Source organism: Bombyx mandarina, chromosome 07 (assembly GCF_030267445.1).
Source record: "Bombyx mandarina strain Sakado chromosome 07, ASM3026744v2".
Taxonomy (NCBI): domain Eukaryota; kingdom Metazoa; phylum Arthropoda; class Insecta; order Lepidoptera; family Bombycidae; genus Bombyx; species Bombyx mandarina.
This window is the reverse complement of record NC_143214.1, coordinates 739,605-766,886: the sequence shown is the minus strand read 5'-3', so window position 1 is coordinate 766,886 and position 27,282 is coordinate 739,605. Positions and strand designations below refer to the sequence as shown.

General features: G+C 38.6%; 2 protein-coding genes across 3 annotated transcripts; both read left to right on the top strand.

Moving 5' to 3' along the window:
- Positions 1–1,733: 1,733 nt before the first annotated feature.
- On the top strand, positions 1,734–14,989 carry LOC114247042 (uncharacterized). Of its 2 annotated transcripts, none has more exons than XM_028179846.2 (3): positions 1,734–1,878; positions 12,806–12,991; positions 13,569–14,989. In XM_028179846.2, the coding sequence occupies exons 2-3, from the start codon at positions 12,823–12,825 to the stop codon at positions 13,793–13,795; spliced, it is 396 nt and encodes a 131-aa protein (XP_028035647.2). In that variant the 5' UTR covers positions 1,734–1,878; positions 12,806–12,822; the 3' UTR covers positions 13,796–14,989. The 2 variants fall into 2 exon arrangements, with proteins under 2 accessions (XP_028035647.2, XP_089584728.1); XM_089728602.1 differs by lacking the exon at positions 1,734–1,878 and adding an exon at positions 7,875–8,037.
- A 3,098-nt stretch (positions 14,990–18,087) lies between these two features.
- LOC114250734 (uncharacterized) lies at positions 18,088–25,492 on the top strand. Its single transcript, XM_028184721.2, has 8 exons — positions 18,088–18,784; positions 19,396–19,521; positions 20,030–20,149; positions 20,702–20,865; positions 21,475–21,593; positions 22,684–22,801; positions 23,536–23,678; positions 25,362–25,492. Exons 1-8 carry the CDS (start codon positions 18,672–18,674, stop codon positions 25,464–25,466), a joined length of 1,008 nt encoding a protein of 335 aa, XP_028040522.2. The 5' UTR covers positions 18,088–18,671; the 3' UTR covers positions 25,467–25,492.
- Positions 25,493–27,282: the final 1,790 nt, after the last annotated feature.

The window sequence follows — 27,282 nt, the reverse complement described above, 5'->3', positions numbered from 1 at the left end:
CACAATAAGGATTATCTTAAAAACAGTAACAACTATTTACAATATTTTGGTGGTTCCTTTCAAATCTAATAAATTTTTTTATAGTAACGATGCTTCAAATAATTTTATTTACGGAAACTTTTACACAAATAAGCCCTAATTTTTTGCCCTCAAGAAAGTTTAATGTATACCACTATAAACGTTACCAAGCACAAGGGCGGATCCAGCTTTGGCGCCAGGAGGGGGTCACATAGTCAAATTTTCGATGCGCTCGTTCCCAAACGCTTGCCATCATACAAAGTTATTATATTATATTAAATTAATTAAATATTGAAGGTATGTAGTTACATAAAATCTGTATAGTGACAAAATATATAAATAAAATCATTAGGTTCAATTAGTGGTTCACCCAAATCCTGGAACCAGCTCAGGGGGGGGTTATGACCCCATGACCCCCCCCCCTGGATCCGCCGTTGACCAAGCAACTGACAACGATTTAATTAATATATTTATAATTTATTTAGCTTATTAAAAAAATTAAATTAATGTTATTTAAGTTGAAGTGTCAATCATTTCGAATAGGTTTTTGAACGACCAATCTAAGATGTACAGTAACTGGCTTTTTCCGGTAAATTTTACAGTTGTCATCAACAAAGTTTTCTACTAAATTAGTACAAGAAAGCAGCATTGAACTTTGAAAAAATTATTTTTTGCTGTTTCAAAGGTTTCAAAAAGAAAGACTGTTGTTATTTCAATGCAAATTGAGCTTGAAACAAATAAGTGGGCATCAGTATTCGCATTTTAGCGTCTAATTACTAAGGTTTTTTCACTGTCTCTGGAAGGGAACCAATTTAAAGCACATTTAATCTTAAATGATTACTATTATTAAAACAACCTACAAAAGTGTAAGGAAAATGTACAATTGATAAATTACTCAACTTTACAAAAAAAAAAATCGTTCTTTGTCCTAATGTTTATACTATGCTTTTCCGGTTAATTATTCACAAAAATGAAAATAAAATATATTTTTTGGTATAAAGTTTGCTTTTGTGATAGTTAAAGTAATAATATTCATTTTTCTTTTTTTTTATAAATTTTAATTTATTTTAATACTTTCAAAAAACCGCGCTATGAGAGTGGGGTGTTTACGTTTACACAGTGCCACTAGATGGCACTCGAGTCATAAACAACGATCAGGTGTTTGTACAAGCCTAGAAAAACTTAAAATGTCACGAAAGTGCAAATGCGATGCTGATGCATTTTGTTTTATATGTGGTCAATTTATTAAAGTTCAAAAGCAAACTGTTTCATGCCATGTATTTTTTTTTTCGTCTAATTAAGATCTAAAATATCGAAATGTTATGCTTTGCAATCAAAGTCAAATTTGGTGTTGACCAGTGTTACTGGTGGTAGGACCTCTTGTAGGTTCGCACGGGTAGGTACCACCACCCTGCCTATTTCTGCCGTGAAGCAGTAATGCGTTTCGGTTTGAAGGGTGGGGCAACCGTTGTAACTATACCTTAGAACCTATATCTCAAGGTCTATGGGCTCCAGTAACCACTTAACACCAGGTGGGTTGTGAGCTGGTCCACCCATTTAAGCAATAAATAAAAAACATAATATTCACTTATAAAATCGTCATGAAGATTTTCGTGCACGTCGGAAGTGGCCAGGATTACAAAAAGAACGAAAGATATCTTTCACCTTGAAAAATACTCATGCCCAAAGATAGAAAGTGAGCTACCGAATGGATTTTCGTGGAGGCTCTAATGAAATTAGTTGAAAGCTACTACATACGCTAAAATTGGTAGTATTACTGTTTATCACATGGCAATAGATAACTTTCGATCTTTTGTCTCGTTTTTCGCATTCCGTCAAAAAGAAGACTTGTGTGAAGTGGTGAGTAATCTTTGAATATTTCTTTTTAATTTCATTTTATTAAAACACTATTCATCCTTCCCTTAAATTTGAAGACTATACTATTTATTAATTGCCAATATGAGTTTTCCATATTGCTTTTAGAAAATTAATCAGGCGAATACAGCGTTTCTTTGTTAGAATCTGTGATGCCGGTCGTACTGTTCAAGCCGTTATTTTTCAAGATTTTACTAAAGGTCATTGTGCCTCGGTGGCATAGGACAAGGTTTCCGATGCGCAAATAAGAACCACATTTTTGCATAAGAAATACGTTATAATCGGATTTTTCCGGATTTGAAAATGCGGTTCTCTGAGAATAGAAAAAATCACCGCAATGGTGCCTATCACATGAAATAGACGAAGTGAACTCGACGATGTCTGTTTACTGTACAATTTTACAGTTAACGATCAAAATGACTTATAATTGCAGCTTTACAAATGGTCTTATAGTTTTTTTTTTTGCAGTTTTCGCTTGACCTACATTTCATCGTTTTTTTTCTCTTATTTTCAAGCTTCATCGTTTTTGATTATACCCTAGATCCACTGCGTTGTACGTAGCTGATTTTTTTATACCTTTTATGGCTTAAATGTAAATTATCTAGAATTGGCTATTGTGTACAAATTACAGACAAGTTTGAATCGAGATTTACAAACTTGCCTTAAGTGGGCTGTGATTCAAGTATTGCATGTTGCAATCACTACGATATAGTGATGCAAATAAATAACTGTATATAATGTACTTAGGCTATGATTACTAAATGAAATATTTTTGTGATAAAGTAAAGCAACACCAATCATTATTGGGAAAAATTATTATGATAAAATTGGAATGCATCTTAATGTCAAATTTATAAACACAAATCCAACACCACTCAATAGTATGTGCTAGTGGTATGTGTACATAAACACCATATCATTGGTACATTTGGACATTTGGAAAATGTATCCAAAAGTTTACATAATGTTCTGTAATAGGAACACAAGTATAGAATCTATCTACTTCAAAGAACAATGGGAAATGTATAGGTTCAACGGTATATGATATCAAACATTGAGATAATTAAAAATGATTAATTTATTCAAATGATTTATTGAATTTTTCCATAAATTAGTGTTATATTTGAAATAAAAAAAAAACACAAATAAAATTGTCCACATACATCACTTTTAAATCATTAAAATTTGTATTTAAATAAACTGCAGCTTTCCTGTTTCAATTTAAATTAAATAACTTTAGTGTTATGTGGATGTAGTGCAATGATGTACCTCTACTGGTTCCACTTTGGTCATTTTGCATCGGGAATTATTTGGAGTCCAACAAACACTCACACTAAGCATCTAAGTTTTTAATAGACATATTCTCCGTGACCATTCTCTTGGTGAGTGTGGATTAGATGAGGGTACCCTGGATCACATTTTCTTCGACTGCCCCAATATGGTATCCCCTCTTTATGATATCCTTCCAAATGACATTCCCCGGCCTATTAATATTAATTCTTTATTACCTTTAGTCTATTCTAAACAGATAAATATTCTGTGTAAATTTTTATCTGCTGCTAATATTTATCTTTAAAGTAGTTAGTCTAACATATAGTTGTTTGTCCTGCTCTTAAAATCACAGATTTAGATTTAGTAATTTTTTTCCTCTAAGCACCTGTCATTTTTGTACATACTTTGACATTGGCAAAATCAATGCCAAAGGTGTTGGAGCCAAATTCTTAAAAAAAAAAGGCATATTCATTAAATTCTCCCTCCTGGCTGAGCCCCTGCTCGCCCACCTGCCCTAGGCCTCCGGGCCACCAGTAATCTCTCAAATATAAAAAAAAAAAACAATTTACCACACATTGCTTGTATTCAATTTGTACGGATTGGAAAGCAATCCCCCATGTACACAATTTCTTGAAAGTGTTTCGGTTGATTTGATAATTAATTATCAATAATAAAAAATATCATTTCCAATAAAAACTAGTTTTGCATTTTATCTTTAACAACCTTGATTGATAAGCAAGTATAGAATAGTAAGAAAATATTCTAATTATGCTCCTTATTTAGAGGAATGGTCTTTAAAAAAGTCTTGTTACAAAAAATTAAACTATAGAATTTTTTTTCTTGTCTGCCTTATTCTTTAGTGCATAATAAGAGGACAGATTTCAGACAGGGTTCAGGTATCAGAAACAAATAATTACCCTACAATATAACTTGCAAAAGTGAAGAAATTTGGATCCTCAAATACACGAGGTAGTGATTGAGGAATCTACTTCATTATCAGTTTACTGGGTCGATTCTGGGTTACTGGTTCCTAGCATTAGGTACTGAAGTTTATGAGCGTCTGTGAATACTTACTATCAGGAGAGCCATATTCTCATCTGCCTACAAAGCATCATCTGAAATAGAGAAAAAATGTGGCTATTCAAAAACTAAAATTAATCATTAAGGAAAATGCTGTACAACATGCATACAATCACTAAGCAAACAATAAACCACGGTGCCATATATGAAAACATTGAACCCTTCATTATGGTCACTAATGCACTTCCTCTGATTACAAAGCAAATGTATAAATTCCTTGACCATACATAGTGTGTTAAGGATGGGACATGCAATGTTGCATGCTTTTGTGTAATGCGTGTTTTTAAATCGTAGGTGTGGTGGTGTCTGGCTCACTCGAATATTTTCTAGGCGCAGTACCTCGCTTAAATAATCTATTTTGGGACTTAACGAAGATACAAGTTTTAAGTATGCCCAATATTTCAGTTAGTCTCAAATCATTCAATACAAAAAATGTATTTGTATTATGGCGTATTTAATATTAACCAAGTCAACGCCTACCAGATTTTCTCCAATATTTTGTGCAATTTATTTAAACAAGCTTTGGCCCCGATTGCCGTCGACTTTAATTCTGGAAACTCCAACCTTTTTGGGCCTACGTAATTGTAAACATCGACAAGCTACTAGAAACTTCTTTAACTTAATAGAATCTATTTTAATATGGATCTTAGTTGAATGGTTGTTTGAATTGAATGCAATGATCATAAAAAACATTGACTTTCATGATTTTGTTTGTTGAGTTAAAAAATTTATGTTGCATCAAATTTGTGATGCGCAGTAATGAGCCATAGCCAATACAGTGAAACGGAGGATCAATTTCCTAGAAAATCCTAGCGTACCTAGAGGTATAATTGATTAGATCAGATCGTTATTTGTTCATACGACAAACATATTGCGGCGACCACCCAACACGCGATGCTCCAACATGTCCAATAGTAACCTTAATGACGTGCCGCTTTTGTTTGTATGCCGGGAAATTGTGGAAATCAATACGTAGTCTATAATTTAGTATATCCTGAAAGGGGTCTGACCAGTCTGATCCAATTGCAGGGTTTATTGGTGAAAGGGGTGTAACCTAACCCTTAATTTCATTGTCGTACTGCGAACATTCTGTTACCACGTAGAAGCTTCGAAAGCTTTTAATATAAAGCGGTAGAACTTTTGAAAATAATTTTTAAGTTTGCTTAATGTTTTTCGTTATAGATAGTAATTTAAAATCAACTGTCGCGCTGATCCCACGGTCTAACTTCATATTACGTCCGTGTTTATGAAAGCTCACTAAAGCTATTAATGCTTAGTCAATTCCTTTGTTTTCTTATTCTGTTGTAACTTAGCTTATTCCCGTTATAGCTTCAGGAGCGATTTCTAAATCCTCTATATATCACATACAATACTACCTTTCGAGAACAGCGGCATTTGTGTCATCTCACAGTAATGACCTGCACATAAGGCAGAGAGAACGTTTTAATCTTTCATATAAAATTTAAATGAATAGATTAAGATTAATGTCAAAGGTATGGAATCACAAAATAAAACACAATAGATATTTTTCTTCTGTCCTCCAGCGCGCATCATAACGTCATTTGTGGGTATTGCGCATACCATACCACAGGTTTGCTAGGATAAGTTTTCTCGATAATGTAATTTACAAAAAGTAACATAAGACTTCATATACCTATATTACTTGTGAATAAATAAGACAAGTGTAGGTTAATGTTTAATAACTCGTCTTTCACCGATCCTTTATTTAGCAATGCAATGCTCGTGACATGCCCGATATATATTAATGTGTTAATGATAAAAGAAAGGGTTGATACACTTAGGGCAATTGAAGCCATTAATTATTTATTAGCTTCCGGTGAACAGTAACATGTCATTAATCAGGTCCGCACTCCGTCCATATATTGTTAGCGAAATATTGGACATTATCCTCGTGGATGGGGAAAATATTAAACATTTCGCATTGCCTTAAGTTAAAATTTGCCATTGTTCTATTCCTAAAACATAATTGGATTTCGTGGTAGAGAAACCCTATTTTGTTAAAGACCCGTTCACGGCTTAATATGAACGCTGTTTCTAAGTTGCCGAAAATTGCGAATAGGTTTACTTTTTAGAGTTTTTGTGAAGCTAATTGCGATGATTTTTAAAAATTATTATAACTGAGTTTTTTTTATTACGAGTAATTTATTTAACTAACCGTTCTTTTCATCCTGAACGTTACACCGTGTATTTAGCAGTCTTCAATTGTTTTTTTATACATTATAATAGTGAAGTCTGATAGATAGTCTATCGTGAATCAGTAATGCGTTTCAGTTTGAAGGGTGGGGCAGCCGTTGTAACTATACCTTAGAACTTATATCTCAAGGTGGGTGACGCATTTACGTTGTATTGTAGCTGTATATGGGCTCCAGTAACCACTTAACACCAGGTGGGCCAAAAAACGCCGGCAAAAAAAGAAAATAGCTATTTTTTAAATATCTCATTGGTGTTTCGCTCCATTTCATCAAAAACCTAACTATCATTCATGTCATCAACTTCATGAAAGATGATCTTTAACCTACGCAACGGCTCAATTTCTTATCTTGTTCTGTTGAATTAAATTACAAAAATTTTATACAGCCATTAGACGTAATAGAGAACATTCACTTTTAACATAATAAACAATTTTATAAAGTTTTCAGTTTAGTTAATAAATCAAGTTTTCGTCACGTCTATGTAATTGTAGATATTGTTCGCGATTTCGTATATTGACCTCTCGTTTCGTATCGCCAATTGAGTTGGCCGACCGCCATATCCGATATCATAAATTCCGGTAAAGATATGCAAACGATTTTACGACTTATAGGCTCTGATTTTGCTTGTTTTATTACATTGCGATGTTAATTTTACAGTTAATAGAAGTTAAAAACAACTACTATAAATCTGTTAAGTTTTTCGTTCAGAAAACTAGTGTTTTCAAGATGCTTTGCGGGCAGTAATTTGACAACAGTTGAAAGGTCCGTTTGTTACAATAATTGCGGACATTTCGGATATGCAGGATCAGATTAATTGAAATGACGGATGGCTAATAGTAAAAACCCCATTGCTTTTTATCGCGTGCACGGTTTCTGCTGAGGACAAGATTATACCTTGTATTTTCTACGAATTTCTACCAAATACACGGCTTAAAAAAAAGTACGTTTCTTAATAGTGTTCCTCTCCACTATTAAGAAATACAATAATGTTCGAGAAATACACAATCTTGCGCTTATTGCTCATCAGCGTCAGATAAAAAGCGTAACATTCATCGAAGGCATTGTCGCATTATATCTGTACCTAATTCATCAATAACTTTACCAAGACAAAATAGAATAAAACTTTCTTTTTTCTAGTCATGACTGCGCCGAAAATGAATCGTTCTTTTAATTACCTATCACATTTTAATTGCGTTTTTATTCTCGGTACAAAAACACGACGTAAACAATACCGGGAAAAATTACAATTTGTCACACAGTGCAATGATTTCATACAGAAAGTCAAGATTTAATCGTACCAAGAATTGCTTATCGGATGACGTGTCATAAGACAATTGACGAAATTGTGTACCTTTTCGTACTTAGATTAGAATATTCGTCACCCTTTTATACCTGTGTACTATTGCAAACAGTTCAGTAATAAAATTTCCACATTGTACACGGTTGGTTGGTTGCTTGCTTAGTAGGACAGAGATCATGCGATGTGCGTAATAAGTGTTGCAGTATAACATTTAAAAGTAAACAATATTCTGTCGTTTGGCTGTGTCGAATTCTACGTGTGTACATATTACTGTTAAAGGTAAGAATATCAATACACAGAACAATGTACACGTACTAGGTACCATGAATAGGGAGTCGCATTTTATTACATTTTAAAACTACACCCACCGTTTCTGATTCACTGTTTTAACCAAATACAGTGAACGCCATTGCCTTTTCATGTTTTTCAGTGGGTTTATCGTTACTGCCGAATCTGGTTTGTGTGGGAGTGAACTAACTGAAACTAATTAGACACTGGACCATGTTTTATCGAACGTGTTATCTTCTTGATAATATTCTATGTTGTTGGTTACTAAAATAATATCGAACCAAAATAACGAGGCTACGAAATACTGAGCCCAATGGAGACTGGCCATCTATATCGCCATCCAGTTTGTTGAGGAGGATTTTAAATTTATAATTTTATAAACATAATAAAATACGTCAATATTGATTCATGATAACAATTAGTTGAGGAACTTTGCACTTTCTCTGTATACGAATACCTAACCAGAGACTATAACTCGAAAGAGGATTGTTGAGTCTTATTACAGTGCAACCTTAACATAACGACATCCCCGATTTAACAAATTCTTCATTATCCTTATTACATTATCAAAATATATCAGTACATTGCGCAGATTTCTTGCGAACAACTTCTTTATAACGAATTTTCAACTATCAAAAATAGTGTAATAGTGTAAAGTCGGCCATCAGAGTCTCTCTCGAAGCGTTGTACACGAGAGGCGATTAAAACTTGTGTCTGAAGTGGAGAACTCTTTGGGGCGGGTCTCCAAGTGGGGTGAACTGAATTCAGTTCAGTTCAACCCATTGAAGACACAGGTTTGCGCGTTCACTGCGAAGAAGGACCCTTTTGTCATGGCGCCGGAATTTCAAGGAGTATCCCTGCAGCTTTCCGCGAGTATCGGGATTCTGGGGGTCGATATTTCGAGCGATGTCCAGTTTCGGAGTCATTTGGAAGGTAAAGCCAAATTGGCCTCTAAAATGTTGGGAGTTCTCAACAGAGCGAAGCGGTATTTCACGCCTGGACAGAGACTTGCGCTTTATAAAGCGCAGGTCCGACCTCGCGTGGAGTACTGCTCTCACCTCTGGGCCGGGGCTCCCAAATACCAGCTACTTCCATTTGACTCCATACAGAAACGGGCTGTTCGGATGGTCGATAGTCCTGCTCTCGCGGATCGCTTGGAACCTCTGGGTCTACGGAGGGACTTCGGTTCTCTCTGTGTTTTATACCGCATGGTCCATGGGGAATGCTCTGAGGAATTATTCGAGATGATTCCCTCATCTCCTTTTTATCATCGCACCTCCCGCCATCGGAGCAGAGTTCATCCATATTATCTGGAACCGCTGCGTTCATCGACAGTGCGTTTCCAAAGATCTTTTTTGCCACGTACCATCCGGCTTTGGAATGAACTCCCCTCCACGGTGTTTTCCGAGCGCTATGACATGTCCTTCTTCAAACGAGGCTTGCGGAGAGTTCTTTATGGTAGGCAGCGGCTTGGCTCTGCCCCTGGCATTGCTGACGTCCATGAGCGACGGTGACCACTTACCATCAGGTGGGCCGTATGCTCGTCTGCCTACAAAGGCAATAAAAAAAAAAAAAAAAAAAAAAAAAAAACACCTACCATTTTTCCCTACCTATCCTGATAGCCTTGAGAGGCTATTTCAACTTCTCCTTGACGTGTAGGTGAGCTCACGGGGCTCAAACCGGGAGTGTTGCTGACACTGACCCTAGCAAGAGCAGTGCTTCGCAGAATCTACTACCAGCTCGGAAACGCGACCCACTGAGAAGATCCAGCGAGAAACTCAGTGGGCTGTACCTACCGCGGTTAAATAGATATACATATGTAGAAAATATACACAGGCAAAGAGCAAATAAAACCTATTCATCACACAGTGTGTGTTGCCCGTTGTGCAAATCACTGAGTCGTCGGTCGGTCAGTCAGTTAATGTTACTATGTAGCACGTTGAGCCAGTCCCGCTGAGTTTCTCGGCGGATCTTCTCAGCGGGTCGCGATTCCGATCCGGTAGTAGATTCATTCGCGAAGTAGTTGCTCTTGAGTTGTTAGGGGTCTCCTTCGAAGACGCTCGGGCAGCTGTTAGCAAATTCCACCCCTCCTGGCTGAGCCTTTGCTCGCCCACTTGTCCTGGTGAAGCTGGAAAGGCCTCCGGGCCACCAGTAATCCTTCAATCATAAAAAAAATAGCACGTTGAGCCTATGAACGATAAAATTTGGACAATAGATAAGCATCTCCTTAAAAGTAGGTAAGCCATACATTGTTTAGTTAGCGAATTGAACTGTCAGTCTACAGAATACGAACCGTTGATTGTTGAATTGTTTCATGCCGCCCACGGTGTAATTAATAACCGTTCTCCTTTCATATAATAAACCATTAAGATTGTTTTGTATGGATTTATGTGAGGACGTAGGAAATGAACACGTTTTAATGATGTCCTGTTTTAAATTATGTCCATAAACGCTGAATATTAGTTAATAATAAATTTATAAATAAAAAATTTCATTACCCAGAAAGACAATTGGTGGTAGGACCTCTTGTGAGTCCGCACGGGTGGGTACCACCACCCTTCCTATTTCTGCCGTGAAGCAGTAATGCGTTTCGGTTTGAAGGGTGGGGCAGCCGTTGTAACTAAACTTGGGATCTTAGAACTTATATCTCAGGGTCGGTGGCGCATTTACGTTGTGGATGTCTATGGGCTCCAGTAACCGCTTAACATCAGGTGGGCTGTGAGCTCGTCCACCCAGCTAAAGCAATAAAAAAAAGGCAAACCAAACTAAAATGGTGTCTTTATGAATTGAAGTAGTATTTTACAGAGCTCTAAGAAAATAAATTATAATTAATAGCATAAGTTTTAATGTCCTCTTTTTGAACTCTTTTTGTAAAGGAAAAAAAATATAAGTTTCATTAATTATTCAGTCATATTAGAAACAAAAACCCTCGTGTGTGACTGAACTTATTTTTAATACATATGAGGGCAGATGAAAATAATAGGATGATACATAATAACAAAAAACCACCGGACATGTGTCAAGTCGCAGACCTAATCTGATTTCAATGTAATTTTATTTATTCTCCATCATAGGATGATACGACTAGATTTGTATCCCTCACGTAACTGATACATACATTTATGTTTTTTTTTCGTAATATATTTTATCATTAATTACCAATTTATACCGTAAACATAAGCTAACATTTTTTGAGTTCCTAGCGCGGATACAATATGGCAACAATTACAGTTATTTTCGTGTCACGCGTTTCTATGATGATTTTCACAATTGAGAACGTCTGTTATAAGAAGATGTGATGATTCTTTATATTTTCGAAAGTAACGTAATCGCTATTTTGCGCTGTTTTTATTTTTTGCAATTGAATACGAACAAGCGGCTTCACAGACACTCAAGTCCGTGCCATTAACATCGTTGAATACAACAGTAAGTGCATAACTAATATGCCGTCGACCGTGAATACTTGCAATTCTCTTTGTAACATTGCATTGGCATGGGCATTGGAACGGGACAAGCTTCAGCTTGCGACTTACTCGTTTTTTTTTGCCTACCTATGCTGATAGCTTTGAGAGGCTATATCAGTGCTACCCTGTCCTAGCGTGTAGGTGAGCTTTCGGGGTTCAAACCGGAGGTGTTGCTAACATTGGCCCTAGCAAAAGCAGTGCATCGCAGAATCTACCGCCGGATCGGAAACGCGATCCACTGAGAAGATCCGGCGAGAAACTCAGTGGGCTGTGCCTATGGGTTAATTCGCTCGTCGAGACCTTCGTCGCAAGCGACGGGTTCGACGAGGACGGTGACCGGTGCTTGTGGTACCTAAAAGCACCGTTAGTGGATCGGGAGGATCCGTAATGACGTGTTTTGGGCGACGTCGACAATAGTCGCACTAAGCCGAACCTCAATTAAGGAAAAGAAATACAAGAATAAAACGTTACACGTACCACTATCCGTTATAGAAACGGACATTAGCGTTTGAATTAGCGTAGCTAGTCAGCTAAGTTAACGGTGTGTTTGTCTTCAGGCTTTCGATTCAAAGAACTCTGCTGCTATTTAAGACCCGATTATTCAGGTAGATTTCGAAAGCGTGCAATGTCACACATAAAGATGACACGTCTTAATACGAATTTGCAATTTATTTGAATGGAAACAGTAAATACATGAAAACTAAAGCATTTATTTTTGTGAGAGTTTTGTTCCTAATGCTAAAGAAATTGCCTTATGTGAAATCCCTGCAAATCTGTATCAAGTTTACGCTTAGACTTTTTTTTTCAATTGTCATTTAAAATTATAATATGAAATTAAATTATAAAATTATAATAATTAAACTGTAGAATACGGAGTGTAAGTAAAGTTTGTCCCGAGATTTTATTACATGCATTATTAATCATTTTCTTGTTTTAAAATCAGATCTGACTAGATTTTATGTTATCCCAACGTTAATACATTTTACAACACTAAAAAATAGATAGCTTAATCTCTACTTATTATGAATAAGTCTTTGCCGTTCGTCTTGTACTTAAAAAACTTGTGGATCTAATATAATTGAGTGTGGTCCGCTGGGATATTATACAGGCTGTGGGAGACCACCACTAATGAGGACAGTTTTTGGGCCATGACTACTGCAATATTACTAATTACTTTTCCTTCATCCATCTGGTTCTTAAATTCCCATCTAAGTCCGACAGAAACTCTTATCTCCCCAAAACCATGTCTCACATTAGTAAGTAACCTACAAGGGTTTTTTTTCTTATTTCCACAGATAAATAAAAAAACAAAATGACTTCAACACCATTCAACGTTGGCCTCAATGACGGAGCTCGTCTATCAAGCAGGGTGCTCCGCCCCCCCGGTGGTGGTCACACTAACATCTTCGACTCCGAACCGGAGCCACAGAGGACCGGACGCCGTGCCGTTCCACCAAGCGCAACGAGCACTTTCAGCCACGGTAAATTGTTGTTGTTATAGCAATATTCATTTCCTGAACCGGAGTTGATTATAAAGGTCAAATATTGTTTTCCTATCACGTAATACTCAAGCGATGACTGCAACTCTGCACGTCATGATGTGTCGCCATTATAATATTTAATTATGTGTCATTCCAAAAGTCTATCAGAACAGTTTCAAAACTTATCTTTATTTAATTTTTAGACCAGCAGTCCTCGCCCCCTTCGCTGGGCATTTAAAATTAACATAATTATTAATTGTCAGTATTATTAGGGAGTCCAACACTCATATAAATATTAGCCTATCCATTAAGTACATGTATTTTCTACATGGATACCAAGTTTCAAGTCAATCGGATGCATGGTTCTGTATTTATCCGTAAAAACACATCTATAAAAACCACTGTAGATTTATAGATTTGGGATTGTGGATGTATGAAATAAAAATATGTAATTAAATCAACACTATTAAATAACATTATGCAACACTGATGAAAATATTTGATAAAAAAACTAAATTTATTTAATCGTCATTTTGCTATGAAAAAATCTGACTAAATGCCTAACTGACTCTTTCAGGACAAGGAGATGAGCCGAAAGCGACCAACGGCACTTCAGTAGCGACCAACGGTCAGTCCACTCCTAAGGAGAGTCCGGAGCCACAGATCCAGCAGGAGGCCCCTGCTGCAGCAGAGCGCGCTCCCAAAGCCGACAGTCCAGTCCGAGCGGCCCCGGAGCAGCCCCGGGCCGAAGCCCCCAAGCGCGTCAGGGTCCCCCCCGGCGGGTTCTCCTCGGGCTTGTGGTAAACCGAACCGCACCCGTTGGCTGTGAGTCTGTACAATCAAATCTTCGATTTTCATTTAACTCACATTATGTCACAAATATGTATCGAGGCTAAGTTTTTCTTGAGGTACGCTTCCGGTTGCCCTTAAAATTCTGCAATTGTGATCAAAGATGCTCAAAACAATGTGTGTTTCCTACTTTGCCTTTTGAAATGATCAATGTTGTATTGTCTGCTAGTGATGCTAGAATTGGTTGTATTCGCTCATAGTTTAACCAACTAAGTTTAAAAATCTCAGTCACCCGAGCTGCCCGTCTTCCTATTTTACTTTCGCCTAAAGCAATTCGTTTTAAATTTTAAAGCTAGGAGGGTAAGGTTGTGATTGTGACTAGATTTTTGTAACGTTTCGCTCTAAGCCTCGCCGGGACCAGTGCTGGGTTTGGAACATGTTATGAAATGTGCCTTTGTTTAAATGATTTTGGTTACTGAAGGTTTTGACTGGTCCTTGGGCTCTGTTGCTGATAGGACGTGGAGCTACTCGACCTTGCTTGCTTGATGCAGTATTTTACCCACAATCTCGATATGTGTACCAAGTTTTACATGAAACTTTTTATAAAGTACGCAATACACGTGTTTGATTACTGTTTGTTGATAGCGGTCACTACTTAGGGTCAGAGTTGATTCAAAACTGAGAGTAATTGAATGGATTTGAAGATGTTGTGTGATGGTGTGGCGTCGCTCGCATACTCTTATGTTCTTATTATTTACTGGGAACACTTTTAATTAGTATTTTTGTCATTAAATAGGAGATTATTTAAAATTGCATTATATTTTAGCTTTTTTATTATCTTCGCTCACTTGTGTTTAATTTTTAGGTTTTTTTTTTGTCTATGTCACAATATTTTCAACTAAAGACTATTTCGGCCAAATTTAACTGATAGCAAACATTTTAATATTACAATTTTAAATCCCAAGTTTGTAATTTTTTTTTCAATTCTTCATTTTGAGATTTTTGTTTTTTATCATAATGTAAATTGTAGCTTTTGTAAAACAGACTGAAATGTATGTGCCTGTTTCAAAAACTGTGTTGTACTTAAATTTGAAGCATTTGATGTTTTGCATACTTGGTGTTTCTGCCTACTCCGGCAAAAGCGATTTTATGTATAATGAATAAAACAATAATGATTGTATTTTTATATGAATTACAATACAATTCGAATGTGATGTTTTATTTAATAAATCATTCTTTTAGAACAACATTACACTGACTTATGTTTAGGACTTAATATGACATAAAGCACTCTTTTTGACATGACATTTTATTTCAAAGGTTTAGAAAACGATACAATGCAATGATAAAATTACAAAATTGTGTCAATTTAGAGTAAACATTTGAAGGTAATCATTTTTTTTAAGGAAAACTGGCTTGTGTTCTAAAACATACTGGAGAAATGACGACGCAGGTTGCAGGAGTGTTCGCCTAAAAATCAGCAGATTCAAAACTGAACACCTGTTGTGTGATTTTGGCGGTCTCCAATTTTACACCCATTGCTCTCGACGGAGCACTTTTGCCAGTACGTCAAGACTTCCGATAGGGTCTGATATCAAAGCAACAGCAAACTGGATCATACTGTGAGGCACAATTTGCAGGATGGATGAAATGGCGGCAGGTCACGGGCACCACGTGTGACTTGCATTTCGCTTCCCCTGAAAGGGAAGATATATGCCTTAAATCAGGCCTCCCGTCTAGTATGGATCAGTTGTTGGACTGCTAAAGCGGTGGATGGAAGGCGATTGCATGCAGCAGAGATGCGAATGTTGCGATGGATGTGTGGAGTAACGAGAATGGATAGAATACGGAATGGATGTGTTAGAGGAAGTGGCACCTGTGACAGAGAAGTTGAGAAGTGCGCGTTTGGGATCGTATGGCGAATGATGGGACGAAATGCCAATGAGGTTTGTGAGAGGGTTTTAACTATAAATGTGGAAGGCTTCAGAAGAAGAGGTAGACCTAAGAAGAAATGGATGGATTGCGTGAAAGATTATATGTGTAAGAGGGGAGTGAGCGAACAAATGGTATGTAATAGAGGAGTATGGAAGGAGAAAATATGTTGCGCCGACCCCAGGTGACTGGGAAAATGGCAGGAGAATGATTATGATGATGATGATGAATAGAACGAAATTTTTTGATTAGAATCATTGCTTTGAAAATTCTACCATAGATGTTAACGTGAATGTCTGTACTAGGTTCAAAGACCTGTCTTACAAATCTCCAAGCTTCGGTCAGCGCTTACGTTATGAGCGATGTCACCAGTCCCCTTAGGGCCGAGTCAAACCGGAATGGCAGCGGCCAGCGGCGATGCCAGCCGCCCCCGGCGTCGCCGCTGGCGGCCTCGCGCGGCCTCCAGACTGCACGCGCCTAGTCTCCTCTTGACTAATTTAGTTTCTTCATTTGGCAATGATCGTGTAATAAAAATGAAACCCGCAAAATTATAATTTGTGTAATTACTGGTTGTAGGACCTCTTGTGAGTCCGCGCGGGTAGGTACCACCGGCCTGCCTATTTCTGCCGTGAAGCAGTAATGCGTTTCGGTTTGAAGGGTGGGCAGGTTTTTTATTTTTATTGCTTAGATGGGTGGACGAGCTCACAGCCCACCTGGTATTAAGTGGTTACTGGAGCCCATAGACATCCACAACGTAAATGCGCCACCCACCTTGAGATATAAGTTCTAAGGTCTCAAGTATAGTTACAACGGCTGTCCCACCCTTCAAACCGAAACGCATTACTGCCATTCCGGTGTGACTCGGCCCATTATCTATGGATGTCACAAGCTGAGTTGAGAAACCATATGAGTAGCGTTATCTTATAAAATATGTAAGTGCACTTTGCGTGTGTATAATATTAATGTATGTTCGGGGTATTGGTTTTTTTAAATTAATTAATGTAGTTTACGGTGAGTGATTTCTCAATATATTTTGAAACTAAACTGCACACGAGTTGAAGGTGTGTCCATAATTTTTGAAACGATAACATTATTATATTGTCGGGCTTAAATACACTACCTAATCATATTATATAGTATCTACGTCAAAACTTGAAAGATGGTGAGGGTACTGCTACTGAATACGAAGAGCGACATCTGCCCGAGGGTCAGGAGCCGCCTGTCCACTGTCACCCAGGAGCGTCTACCTGGTATCTTGGTAACAGGAACAGAAGCTCGACGCCTCAGTGCGATTGTATAATAGATGTTCCCTTAAAGCCTCAAAGCATAACCGCTTCATGGTAGAACTGGACAGGATCGCTCTACCTATCCGTCTGGGTTTTTTTTTAGGGTTGAAGAATTATTTATGGCCCGGAGGCCTTTCCAGTTTCACCACGACAGGTGGGCGAGCAAAGGCTCAGCCAAAAGGGGTGGGATTTGCTAACAGCTGCCCGACCGCCTCCGAAGGAGACCGAACAACTCAAGAGTAACTGCTTCGCGAATGAATCTACTACCGGATCGGAATCGCGACCCGCTGAGAAGATCTGGCGAGAAGCTCAGCGAGCTGATGCATGGGTTAGGTTGCACGTCGAACTTTTTGTCGATTTCGACGAGTAGGTACGGTTACCGAGGTCCCTGAGCCTGCTCCTAGTGTTAGAGCTGAAGGCGTCTAAGGCAAAAGGTCTGAGGGATCCTTAAGGACCTGTCTAGGGCGTCGATGGTGACTGGCTCCTGCATGATCAGGATTCGGGGAGTAGTCAGCGGCGGCAACGATAAGGCGATTATCATGACGTCCGACCCATCAGTCCGCAATACGTAGGTACGCAATACGATAAATCCCATAAATGACAGCTGATGTGCAGTAAAATATCGCAATAGACTAAACACTCTATCTCACCCGCTTGAACAGTTGCTACTTCGCGCTCGCACCTACAGCGGGCTCTCAATGTGTCTGGCAAGATGTAAGAACCATTAAAACTGTCCGGCTATTGGGGTAACATATTTTTATAAGTCCCTAAGTAACATATATAAAATTCAGCTTTTATAGTATAACGAAAGTATAATTAAAGTTTAGGGGTGTCCGGCAGGGGGTAGGAACTGTAAAAAGTGTCCGGCAATGGATATCGTGATTTCTAAAGATATTCTGGAGTAATTAATAAAAAAAAAAAACTTTATACTTTAACGAATTTAAGGTACTATTTTATATGCCTTTACTGCCTGTTACCTGCCCAAGGAACCACAATCGGAACTCTATAATCGCGGGTCGTTCTTACCTGTGTTGGAGACATACACAAGAAAACTTTTAGATTTTATAAAATAACGAAGTTCTGACTGTCGTGGGCTCTTGGGCCAAGTGGACTGCTATGATGATGATAATATAAGTTATTAGTGACACGTGTTTGAGAACTACGTATTTCAATACCAATGAACTGAAAGTTTAATTCTGCACGGCTTGCATGCGTTTATTCTGGTGGTAGGACATCTTGCGAGGCCGCGCGGATAGGTAGCACCACCCTGCCTGTTTCTGCCGTGAAGCAGTAATGCGTTTCGGTTTGAAGGGTGGGGCAGCCGTTGTAACTATATTGAAACCTTAGAACTTATATCTCAAGGTGGATGGCGCATTTACGTTGTAGATGTCTATGGGCTCCAGTAACCACTTAACACCACGTGGGCTGTGAGCTCGTTCACCCATCTAAGCAATAAGAAATAAATAAAAAATGCGCAGTGACCTATTACACTCAAACGTTCTCTTTAAAAATACCACGGAGGTTGAATAGCCAGTAATTGACGTTCCGTCATTGTGATTTCAATAAAGTTAAAGAAAAAAAAACTTTAAAACAATATAAATAAATTTAACAAAAAAAATGTAACCATTCCGGCAATATTATTTAGTTTAGCTTATAAAAATTGGGGTGGAATAATGGAGGGCGGTGGGAGGCAGTCCCGTCTCCTCAGCAGGCTTCTCGGTAGACTCCGAGGTGACCATCACAAGTACAACTTGCTCGATAAACCTTTTTCAGTTACATCTTCAGGGTAAGTATACTAGAAATACATACTAATGGATATTACGTAATTATAACGTATCTCTGTTACATTTTAACGTCCAAAACGACTGAACCAATTTTGACAACATTCTGTATCCGTGTTAATAATTTGTGAAATCCTGATAAACAATATGAGCTACCGTTTCATACGACAGTTGAGCTTGGTGCTCTGCTGCGCCATGTGGTTTTAGCTGAGGGTAGAAAGCCAGTCGAGAATATGTCACCAAACTATGTTTCACATGCGAACCTTGACTACCAAAAAAGAAACTGTCGCCGGGTGGAACCCTGCATTACAGTCATTTTTCTCGAATACTAACAGACTAACGTGGCAGATTCTTTCGCGAAGTAGCTGCCCTTGAGTTTTTGGGTCTCCTCCGCAGGCGCTCGGGTAGCTGTTAGCAAATCTAACCCCTCCTAGCTGAGCCCTTGCTCGCCCATCTGTCCTGGTGAAACTGGAAAGGCCTCCGGGCCACCAGTAATCCTTTCTTCACAAAAAAACTAACGTGACGATCAAATTATAATGATCACGTCGGCGTCCGTCTGAATGGCTTCAAAGGTACCAGTAGGTACTGTTGCGATAACTTAAATGTCAATTTTTAGTGTGAGTGAAAATATCGGCTGCGGTAGTATGACTACCGATGAAGAAGAAATAGATCCTGTAGGCAATGCTACTTCTAACGTCAATTCTGTTGATCCAGGACAATTCGCCACTAAAATCGATCAAAGGTAATAATAGTTTTTAACCTAAATAAATATTCGATATTTACAAGAACGGAGTGATTATGTATATGTAAATCTTTGAGTAATTGTTTGTTTTCTTCTACTTACTATGATTATTCTTCAATTTGATGAACCGAAATTATAACTATGATAATAGTTATGTCTACGCGCAGTCTGAGTTAGGCACCTACCTATCTTTTTAAAACAAGAAAATGTTAACTTGTTAAAGTACCTATAATGTTGTTACATATTTGTAAAAATCTAACCAGTTGTTCTAATTAATTGAATAGATGAATGTTCTTTGGGAAATTTTCCACCTGATAATAAAAGTAGGAGCGGAACCTTTATGGAACCCTTCGCTGTCTCTAGATCAGAACGTAAATGCACGTTTACATTTTAACTTAAATTAATAGGTGTTTTAGGCCAATCACCTATATCCTTTAGGTTGTAAGTTACTTAATGATGTAGCATATTTTGCTAAAATCCTATTATGAAAATTATTCCCGCCCTGAAGGTATGGCGGACAATACCTTACTCCAGATCAGCTGCCGGAATTCTGCGCTCAGCTTCATCATTTAGTGGAAGTAATCAGGAATATCCAGTCTTATGCGAAGGTCACTGGAGAATACCCCAGGTGAAATGCTAATTTTGCTTGAAAATACGATTGGTGCTTTCTGGTATTGGAGAGTTAAAAAACCAGCATGAAGTTTATTTTTTGAACCAAAAAAATTTTAAACATACATCAGTTAGTTTTTTTTTTGATAATTATTATGTCTTGGCATACCACCTATTTCCTGTTTGGCGTCAACAAATATCTTCAATTAGCTATGCTACTTACCGAAATTGTGGATTAAAATTAAAAAAACATCCCATTAAGAACAGCCGATTGCTATTATATTTTGGGGCTATAGGTTTTTATATATTTTTTTATTGCTTAGATGGGTGGACGAGCTCACAGCCCACCTGGTGTTAAGAGGTTACTGGAGCCCATGGACATCTACAACGTAAATGCGCCACCCACCTTGAGATGTAAGTTCTAAGATCTCAGTATAGTTACAACGGCTGCCCCACCCTTCAAACCGAAACGCATTACTGCTTCGCGGCAGAAATAGGCAGGGTGGTGGTACCTACCCGCGCGGACTCACAAGAGGTCCTACCACCAGTAAATAGTTAAATAAACTCGTAGCGAACTAGAACGTCGGTTAGAGCAAGAGGCCCGAGAAGTGGCATCACTGGCCGCGGAAGCACGGAACGCACGGGACGTCGTATCGCGCACACGGACACAAAGGAAAGCTGTGCGCGCACAGAAGAAGCAAGTTCTTGCTCAACTCAATAACTTGCGGGAGACAGGTGTGCTGCTCTTGTTTTCCTTTTATCGTATTCTTTTGCGACGGCCACCGCAAATTTACCTGTTGTGGATTAGCGAAGATCGGCAGACGAGAACTGACTCGACTGATTTATGAAATTACCCATGTAGATGCATTAGAGCCTGAATTCTGCAATCTACCTTCAGACATAAGATCAACGTCCCAATTGCAATTGATTTCGACTGTCCCGCCTACTTCGCTTCAGAATATGGCACTTGAGGATACGACTCGTGTAGAGTTAGAATATGCAGTAGCTTTATTCCGTCTTGCCTTTTGTACGGAAAACTCCATATTGTTAATATGGCGCCGCATTCTGCAGTATTTCGTGGACCGAGAACAAATAGACTGATCCAAACTTTGTAAATCCCGTCACTGTTTTATAGATTGTCATCATTTGTTGATGTAAAGGGAACTGGTTTGTTTTCCTTTTCAAAATAAAGCATGTCCTGATCAATTTTAGAACTCTTCAGACACAGCGATCGACTTTAGGTCTTAAAATCGAAAACGGAGATTTTCTCACCTGTGTCTGTGTGTTCCACGAGCATGATCTCACGAAACAGCGTTGATTTAAAGGATTATATTATTTCCAAAGAGGTTCGTGAACTAGAAAGCACCGTTCGACTTTCGGACCGAAAGCTGTACAAGAGTTGGGAGGCGCTCAAAGACTCCACAGATCCTACTGTCTTCGAACCATTGCTTGAGGAAATCAAGGTAGGGTAAACCATACAAATATTTACGACAAGTGGTCGGTACTCGTAATTTGACAGTACTCGTAATGCTTAGAGATCAACAGCACTTGTGAACATTTTTTTTTTTTTTATTGATTAGATGGGTGTACGAGCTCACAGCCCACCTGGTGTTAAGTGGTTATTGGAGCCCATAGACATCCACAACGTAAATGCGCCACCCACCTTAAGCTACAAGTTCTAAGGTCTCAAGTATAGTAACGACGGCTGCCCCACCCTTCAAACCGAAACGCATTACTGCTTCACGGCAGAAATAGGCAGGGTGGTGGTACCTACCCGCGCGGACTCATAAGAGGTCCTACCACCAGTAATAGAACATGTATTCATTTTATCATAACATACATTTAGGACGTTTATCTATAGGTAGAAACGCCGCGAGTTTACAACACGCACCATTTTTAACGCATGACTGCTTCGCGCCAGATATTGATTAGATGGTGGTGTTTTTTTTCCTACCTATGCTGATAGCCTTGAGAGGCTATTGCTCAAGCAAGAGCAGTGCTTCGCAGAATCTACCACCGGATCGGAAACGCGACCCACTGAGAAGATCCGGCGAGAAACTCAATGGGCTGTGTCTATGGGTTAATTTACTCGCGGAGCCCTTCGTCGCAAGCGACGGGTTCGACGAGGACGGTGACCGGTGCTTGAGGTTTTTTTTTTTATTTATTGCTTAGATGGGTGGACGAGATCACAGCCCACCTGGTGTTAAGTGGTTACTGGAGCCCATAGACATCTACAATGTAAATGCGCCACCCACCTTGAGATATAAGTTCTAAGGTCTCAGTATAGTTACAACGGCTGCCCCAGCCTTCAAACCGAAACGCATTACTGCTTCACGGCAGAAATAGGCAGGGTGGTGGTACCTACCCGTGCGGACTCACAAGAGGTTCTACCACCAGTGATATAGAGGTACCTAAAAGCACCGTTAATGGATCGGAGGATCCGTAATAACGTGAGGTATTTACGCGTGCGGGTTCATAATACGCCCAGTATTATGACTACCAGCATGATACCAGTATAATTTTTAGTGGTTGTTGTTTATTCTTTGCACACAGAACAGGCAGACCGCGCTCGACTGTCTTGTGCGTTTGATTGAGTCTCGTCGTTCGAAGCTCGCCAGGATTCCCATACCGTTGCACTCCCTACCACCGCTTGAACCTCGTGACAATGACGGTAAACGTATACGTAAAATGGCTCTTTTTTGTTGTAATTGCTGTAGAGGGATAAACGATCTCAGGGTCTACCTGCACTTCAGTTGTGTTAACCCAATTTGAATTCGATATTTTCATATGTTCAAGATCAATTTCTAAGTCATATATTCAAGACTAAGCAACTTAAATTACAATATGTCGATCGAGATTAAAGATTTAGTTTTAATATTATTTCAGCTTAATATTATATGTTGCTTTGGTACTAACTAATAATTCGGTCGGATAGGAATATTGATTTTGGTATATCCAGCAGCTTATCAAGGGCTGCAGGTACACGACCTGCCTTTAGGGGTTCTGACAACACTCCCTTAACTTATCCGTTCTAGTAGTAAACTCTCAATTACTTTCTCTTTTTGCTTATATGGGTGGACGAACTCACGGCCCAACTGGTTTTGAGTGGTTACCGGAGCCCATAGACATCTACAACGTAAATGCCGCTACCCACCTTGAGACATGAGTTCTAAGGTCTCAGTTGTAACAGAACAACGGCTGCCCCGCCCATTAAGCCTGGGGTGGTGGTACCTACCCGGCTAAGTGATCCTTGATTACAAACTCCTACCACTATGTCTTCTATTGCAAACTTCTGCTACCACCAATACAAAGGTTTGAACTGCGACGACATTGACGTTTGTTTCTATTGACTTATTGTAATTCAAATTAGTATTTAAAAACAATAGATGCGATCTATATGAACAGATTCGTGCACAACATACGGTCGCAAGCGCCACGACAGCGGCACTAGAAAATCGAACTACAAGAGAAGGAGAAAGGAGAATAACAGAGAACCGCGATCCGTTCCACTGTCTAGCGAAACAAGTCGGCATGGACCTATGCCTCAGGTGAGACATAGATATGCCTATATAAACTTTTTTTTTCCTACCTATGCTGATAGCCACGGGGCTCAAACCGGATATTATCAACAATAGGGAACAGACCACGGACCGTCCTCATTGCGGGAGCCACTCCCTCTGCTATGGTTTTCGTAATAATATAAATGATAGTTTAAAAAAACTAACAAAATACGCTTTTATAGAAAATCCAACTAAAAAATTGAAAATAAATTTGAATTAAAAGTAGTGTAAGAAAAAACGATTTTATTGTAAAAAAGCGTGGGGTGCTTTTCAGGATATTATCAAAATAACCCTTCTACTCATATCTACTGATACCATGTACCCCACGCTTTTTTTTACAATAAAATCATTTTTCTTACACTATTATTAATTCAAATTTATTAAAATTTATTTTCTATTTTTTAGTTGGATTTTCTATAAAAGCGTATTTTGTTAGTTTTTTTTAAACTATTATTTATTTTTAATTTTTCAGTTGAATTTCAATTTTTAAAAAAAAATATTTTCCATTTTTTTCTGAAATATTGAATTGTCATCGGTCCTTAATAAGTATACCAAATTTCGAGTTAATCCAACTTTTTGAAGGGGGTCAAAATCATGTTCAAAGATTCCGTTATATACTAACATAGGTACTAACAGACATAGGTACGTCTGAAGCTAATAAAAGCGTATTAATAAACAGTAAAAATTCGACCGAGAAAACGAAGGTCCATCATGGCAGCAGTGATAGATAGACTTTCGAAAAATGGTTATAGAATGTATGTACTTGCTATTACATATTTAAAATCTACAACAAATTGGATCAACAATAAAAAAATTTGAGTTCCACAGATAGGTTAATAATGTTATCGTAAGAACAGTCAGTAAGTATCTACAATCGCCATCATTGCGCCACTTTGAGAAGGCGGCAAGACATGAGAACCCTCTTGTCGTGGCCGCTGGAAACTACATACCCGATCCTGTAGACCGAATGGTAAACAATCGACGTCGCCCAAAACACGTCATTACGGATCCTCCCGATCCATTAACGGTGTTTTTAAAAACCACAAGCACCGGTCACCGTCCTCGTCGAACCCGTCGCTTGCGACGAAGGGCTCCACGAGTAAATTAACCCTCAGACACAGCCCACTGAGTTTCTAGCCAGTGGCAGAATCTGCGAAGCACTGCTCTTGCTAGGGTCAGTGTTAGTATCACTCCGGTTTGAGCCCCGTGAGCTCACTTACTAGTTAAGTTTACGCTAAAATAGCCTCTCAAGCTTAGGTAGGAAAGAAAAATCGTGATTTAGTTCTTCCCCTTTCCCCTAACCTGGCAGATGCGTCGATCAGTTTCGTCGCAGTCTCGTAGTGGACTGCTGAAGCGGCCTAGTTAAAGATTCTTCTTCTCTGTCATTTGCTCTCTTGGCAAAGTGGTCGTGGTCATCAGTCCGAGTTGTGGTGCTCTTCACAAGACGTCACCATTCCTAGCATACCGCGGCCTTTCGTGTGCACTCGTTATGTGGTCACTCGATATAATTATACCTACCATAGTACTAATGTTGAGATCTTAGCAGGCATCTATATCACCTACTAGCTAATGTTACGCTGAAATAGCCTCTCAAGGCTCTCAGCTTAGGTAGGAAAAAAATATGTCACCAGAAACTAAGTTTCACATTGAGGTTTGAGGTCTGTTTGGCAGGTGACGCTGTTGATTCAGGGCGCGGAGAGCTCGGCAGGTCGCGCCGCCGCCGAGCTGTCGACAGCCGGGAGCGTTAGGGATATACTGTTCTTCACAACGACATAGTTAAAATAAACGAGTCATGCATTAAACTTTTATTACTTTGTAGTTTGATAACTCTGAAAGCGTAATTTAGTAAACATAAAATTTCTTAGAGTAGGTATATTATAGTAAAACTTTTTTGTTAACAGCCAGAACAAGGTTTTTTTTTGGGTGGACGATTTCACAGCACACCTAGTCTAAAGTGGTTACTGGATACCATACACATCTATAACGTAAATGCGCTACCCACCTTGAGATGTAAGTTCTAAGGTCTCAAGTATAGTTACAACGGCTGCCCCACCCCTCAAACCGAAACGCATTACTGCTTCACGGCAGAAATAGGCAAGGTGGTCGTACCTACTAAAAAAAATACCCGCGCGTATTATGATCATATGATTTTGACACGCGTCCTACACTGCAACGTCGGTGAGCCGACGTTAACTATAGTCCATTACAAAACTAAAGACTTTGTGATCAAAGGGAAGTTAATATACCTTGACAGTTTTATTCATGTTTCGTCCGTTTATTTATGTTTTTTTTTTAAGAAAGGATTACAATTTGCCTTGAGTCCTTTTCAGTTTCACCAGGACAGGTGGGCGAGCAAAGGCTCAGCTGGAAGGAGTGGGATTTGCTAACAGCTGCCCGAGCGCCTCCGAAGGAGACCTAATAGCTCAAGAGCAGCTGCTTCGCGAATGACTCTACTACCGGATCGGAATCGCGACCCGCTGAGAAGATCCGGCGAGAAACTCAGCGGACTGATGTTTGGATTCAGTTACATGACGAACTCTTAGTCGAGTTCGACGTGTACGGTTGCCGGGGTCCCTAAGCCTACTCCTAGTGTTAGAAAAAGGAATGTGCAAGTTATCTTATAAATTATAAATAAATTTTAAAATAATGATGTGAACCTAATAAGCTACCGTGAATTTAATGTCATCGATCGTAACGACTAATTAATTTGTCGTCACAAACATACTTCGATCAACAATATTGATCGAAGCAGACATTTCATTTTATTCTTACTTTAAAAATGTCGTTACTGGGTAATAAAAGGTTAAAAAAATAAAAGGAATTATGTACATATAGCATGTAGACCTGATTTAACACCCAATTTTTTTTAAGTATTATAACAAAATGTATTAAATCAATTCTTAGGTCCGCCAAAAAAAAAATCATTTATAGAAAGAAAACTATTTATCATATGGGTCCCATTTTATTTTATTTATTGAATTTTACTATGCAATTTGACAAATTTAAAACCAGTTCATTTTACCCTAATTAGTTTCTGCTTAAAATTATTTAGCTGCAGATTTGACAGCGGCGTCCTTCACCGTGGCAACCGTTTGAGACGCGCTCGTACTCGCTGAAGTAGCTTTATCCTGAAATCATGTACAATGTGTAATTATTTTTGAATTTATTAATGTCGACTGAACGTTTGCTTTGATATTACGGTACGCTATTTTACACGATTCCCGCCATAACCTGTTTTTTTAAGGGATTTTATGACCTGGTAACTAACACCTTTAGGTCAAGTCTTACTTTAATTTATATTCTTATTTTTATGAAAAATGATAATATGAAGTGAAATGAAATGAAATGAGATGATATGGGATGAAACATAATCTCAGTATAATGGTGGACATCTACTGAGATTCTTTCAGTGGACTTTTTGGAGGATCCTGAGAAGTTACGTCGAGTGGCTTTGTTTCATTTTCCCACATTTGTGCAATTTCACAGTTATTAAACAGTTAATAAACCACCGTTATTACGCATTTAAACCTAAAGAAACACTAATTGAGTCGACTATTATCAAAGCCGGCAATCTGACTTTTGGACAATTATT

Bases quoted from the DNA above. Each gene is read 5' to 3' on its own strand.
- LOC114247042 (XM_028179846.2), top strand. From the start codon at position 12,823: ATGACTTCAACACCATTCAACGTTGGCCTCAATGACGGAGCTCGTCTA. The intron at 12,992-13,568 runs GTAAATTGTTGT...TGACTCTTTCAG, and splicing joins AACGAGCACTTTCAGCCACG to GACAAGGAGATGAGCCGAAA.
- LOC114250734 (XM_028184721.2), top strand. From the start codon at position 18,672: ATGGAGGGCGGTGGGAGGCAGTCCCGTCTCCTCAGCAGGCTTCTCGGT. The intron at 18,785-19,395 runs GTAAGTATACTA...GTCAATTTTTAG, and splicing joins TTTTCAGTTACATCTTCAGG to TGTGAGTGAAAATATCGGCT. The intron at 20,150-20,701 runs GTGAAATGCTAA...ATAAACTCGTAG, and splicing joins GTCACTGGAGAATACCCCAG to CGAACTAGAACGTCGGTTAG.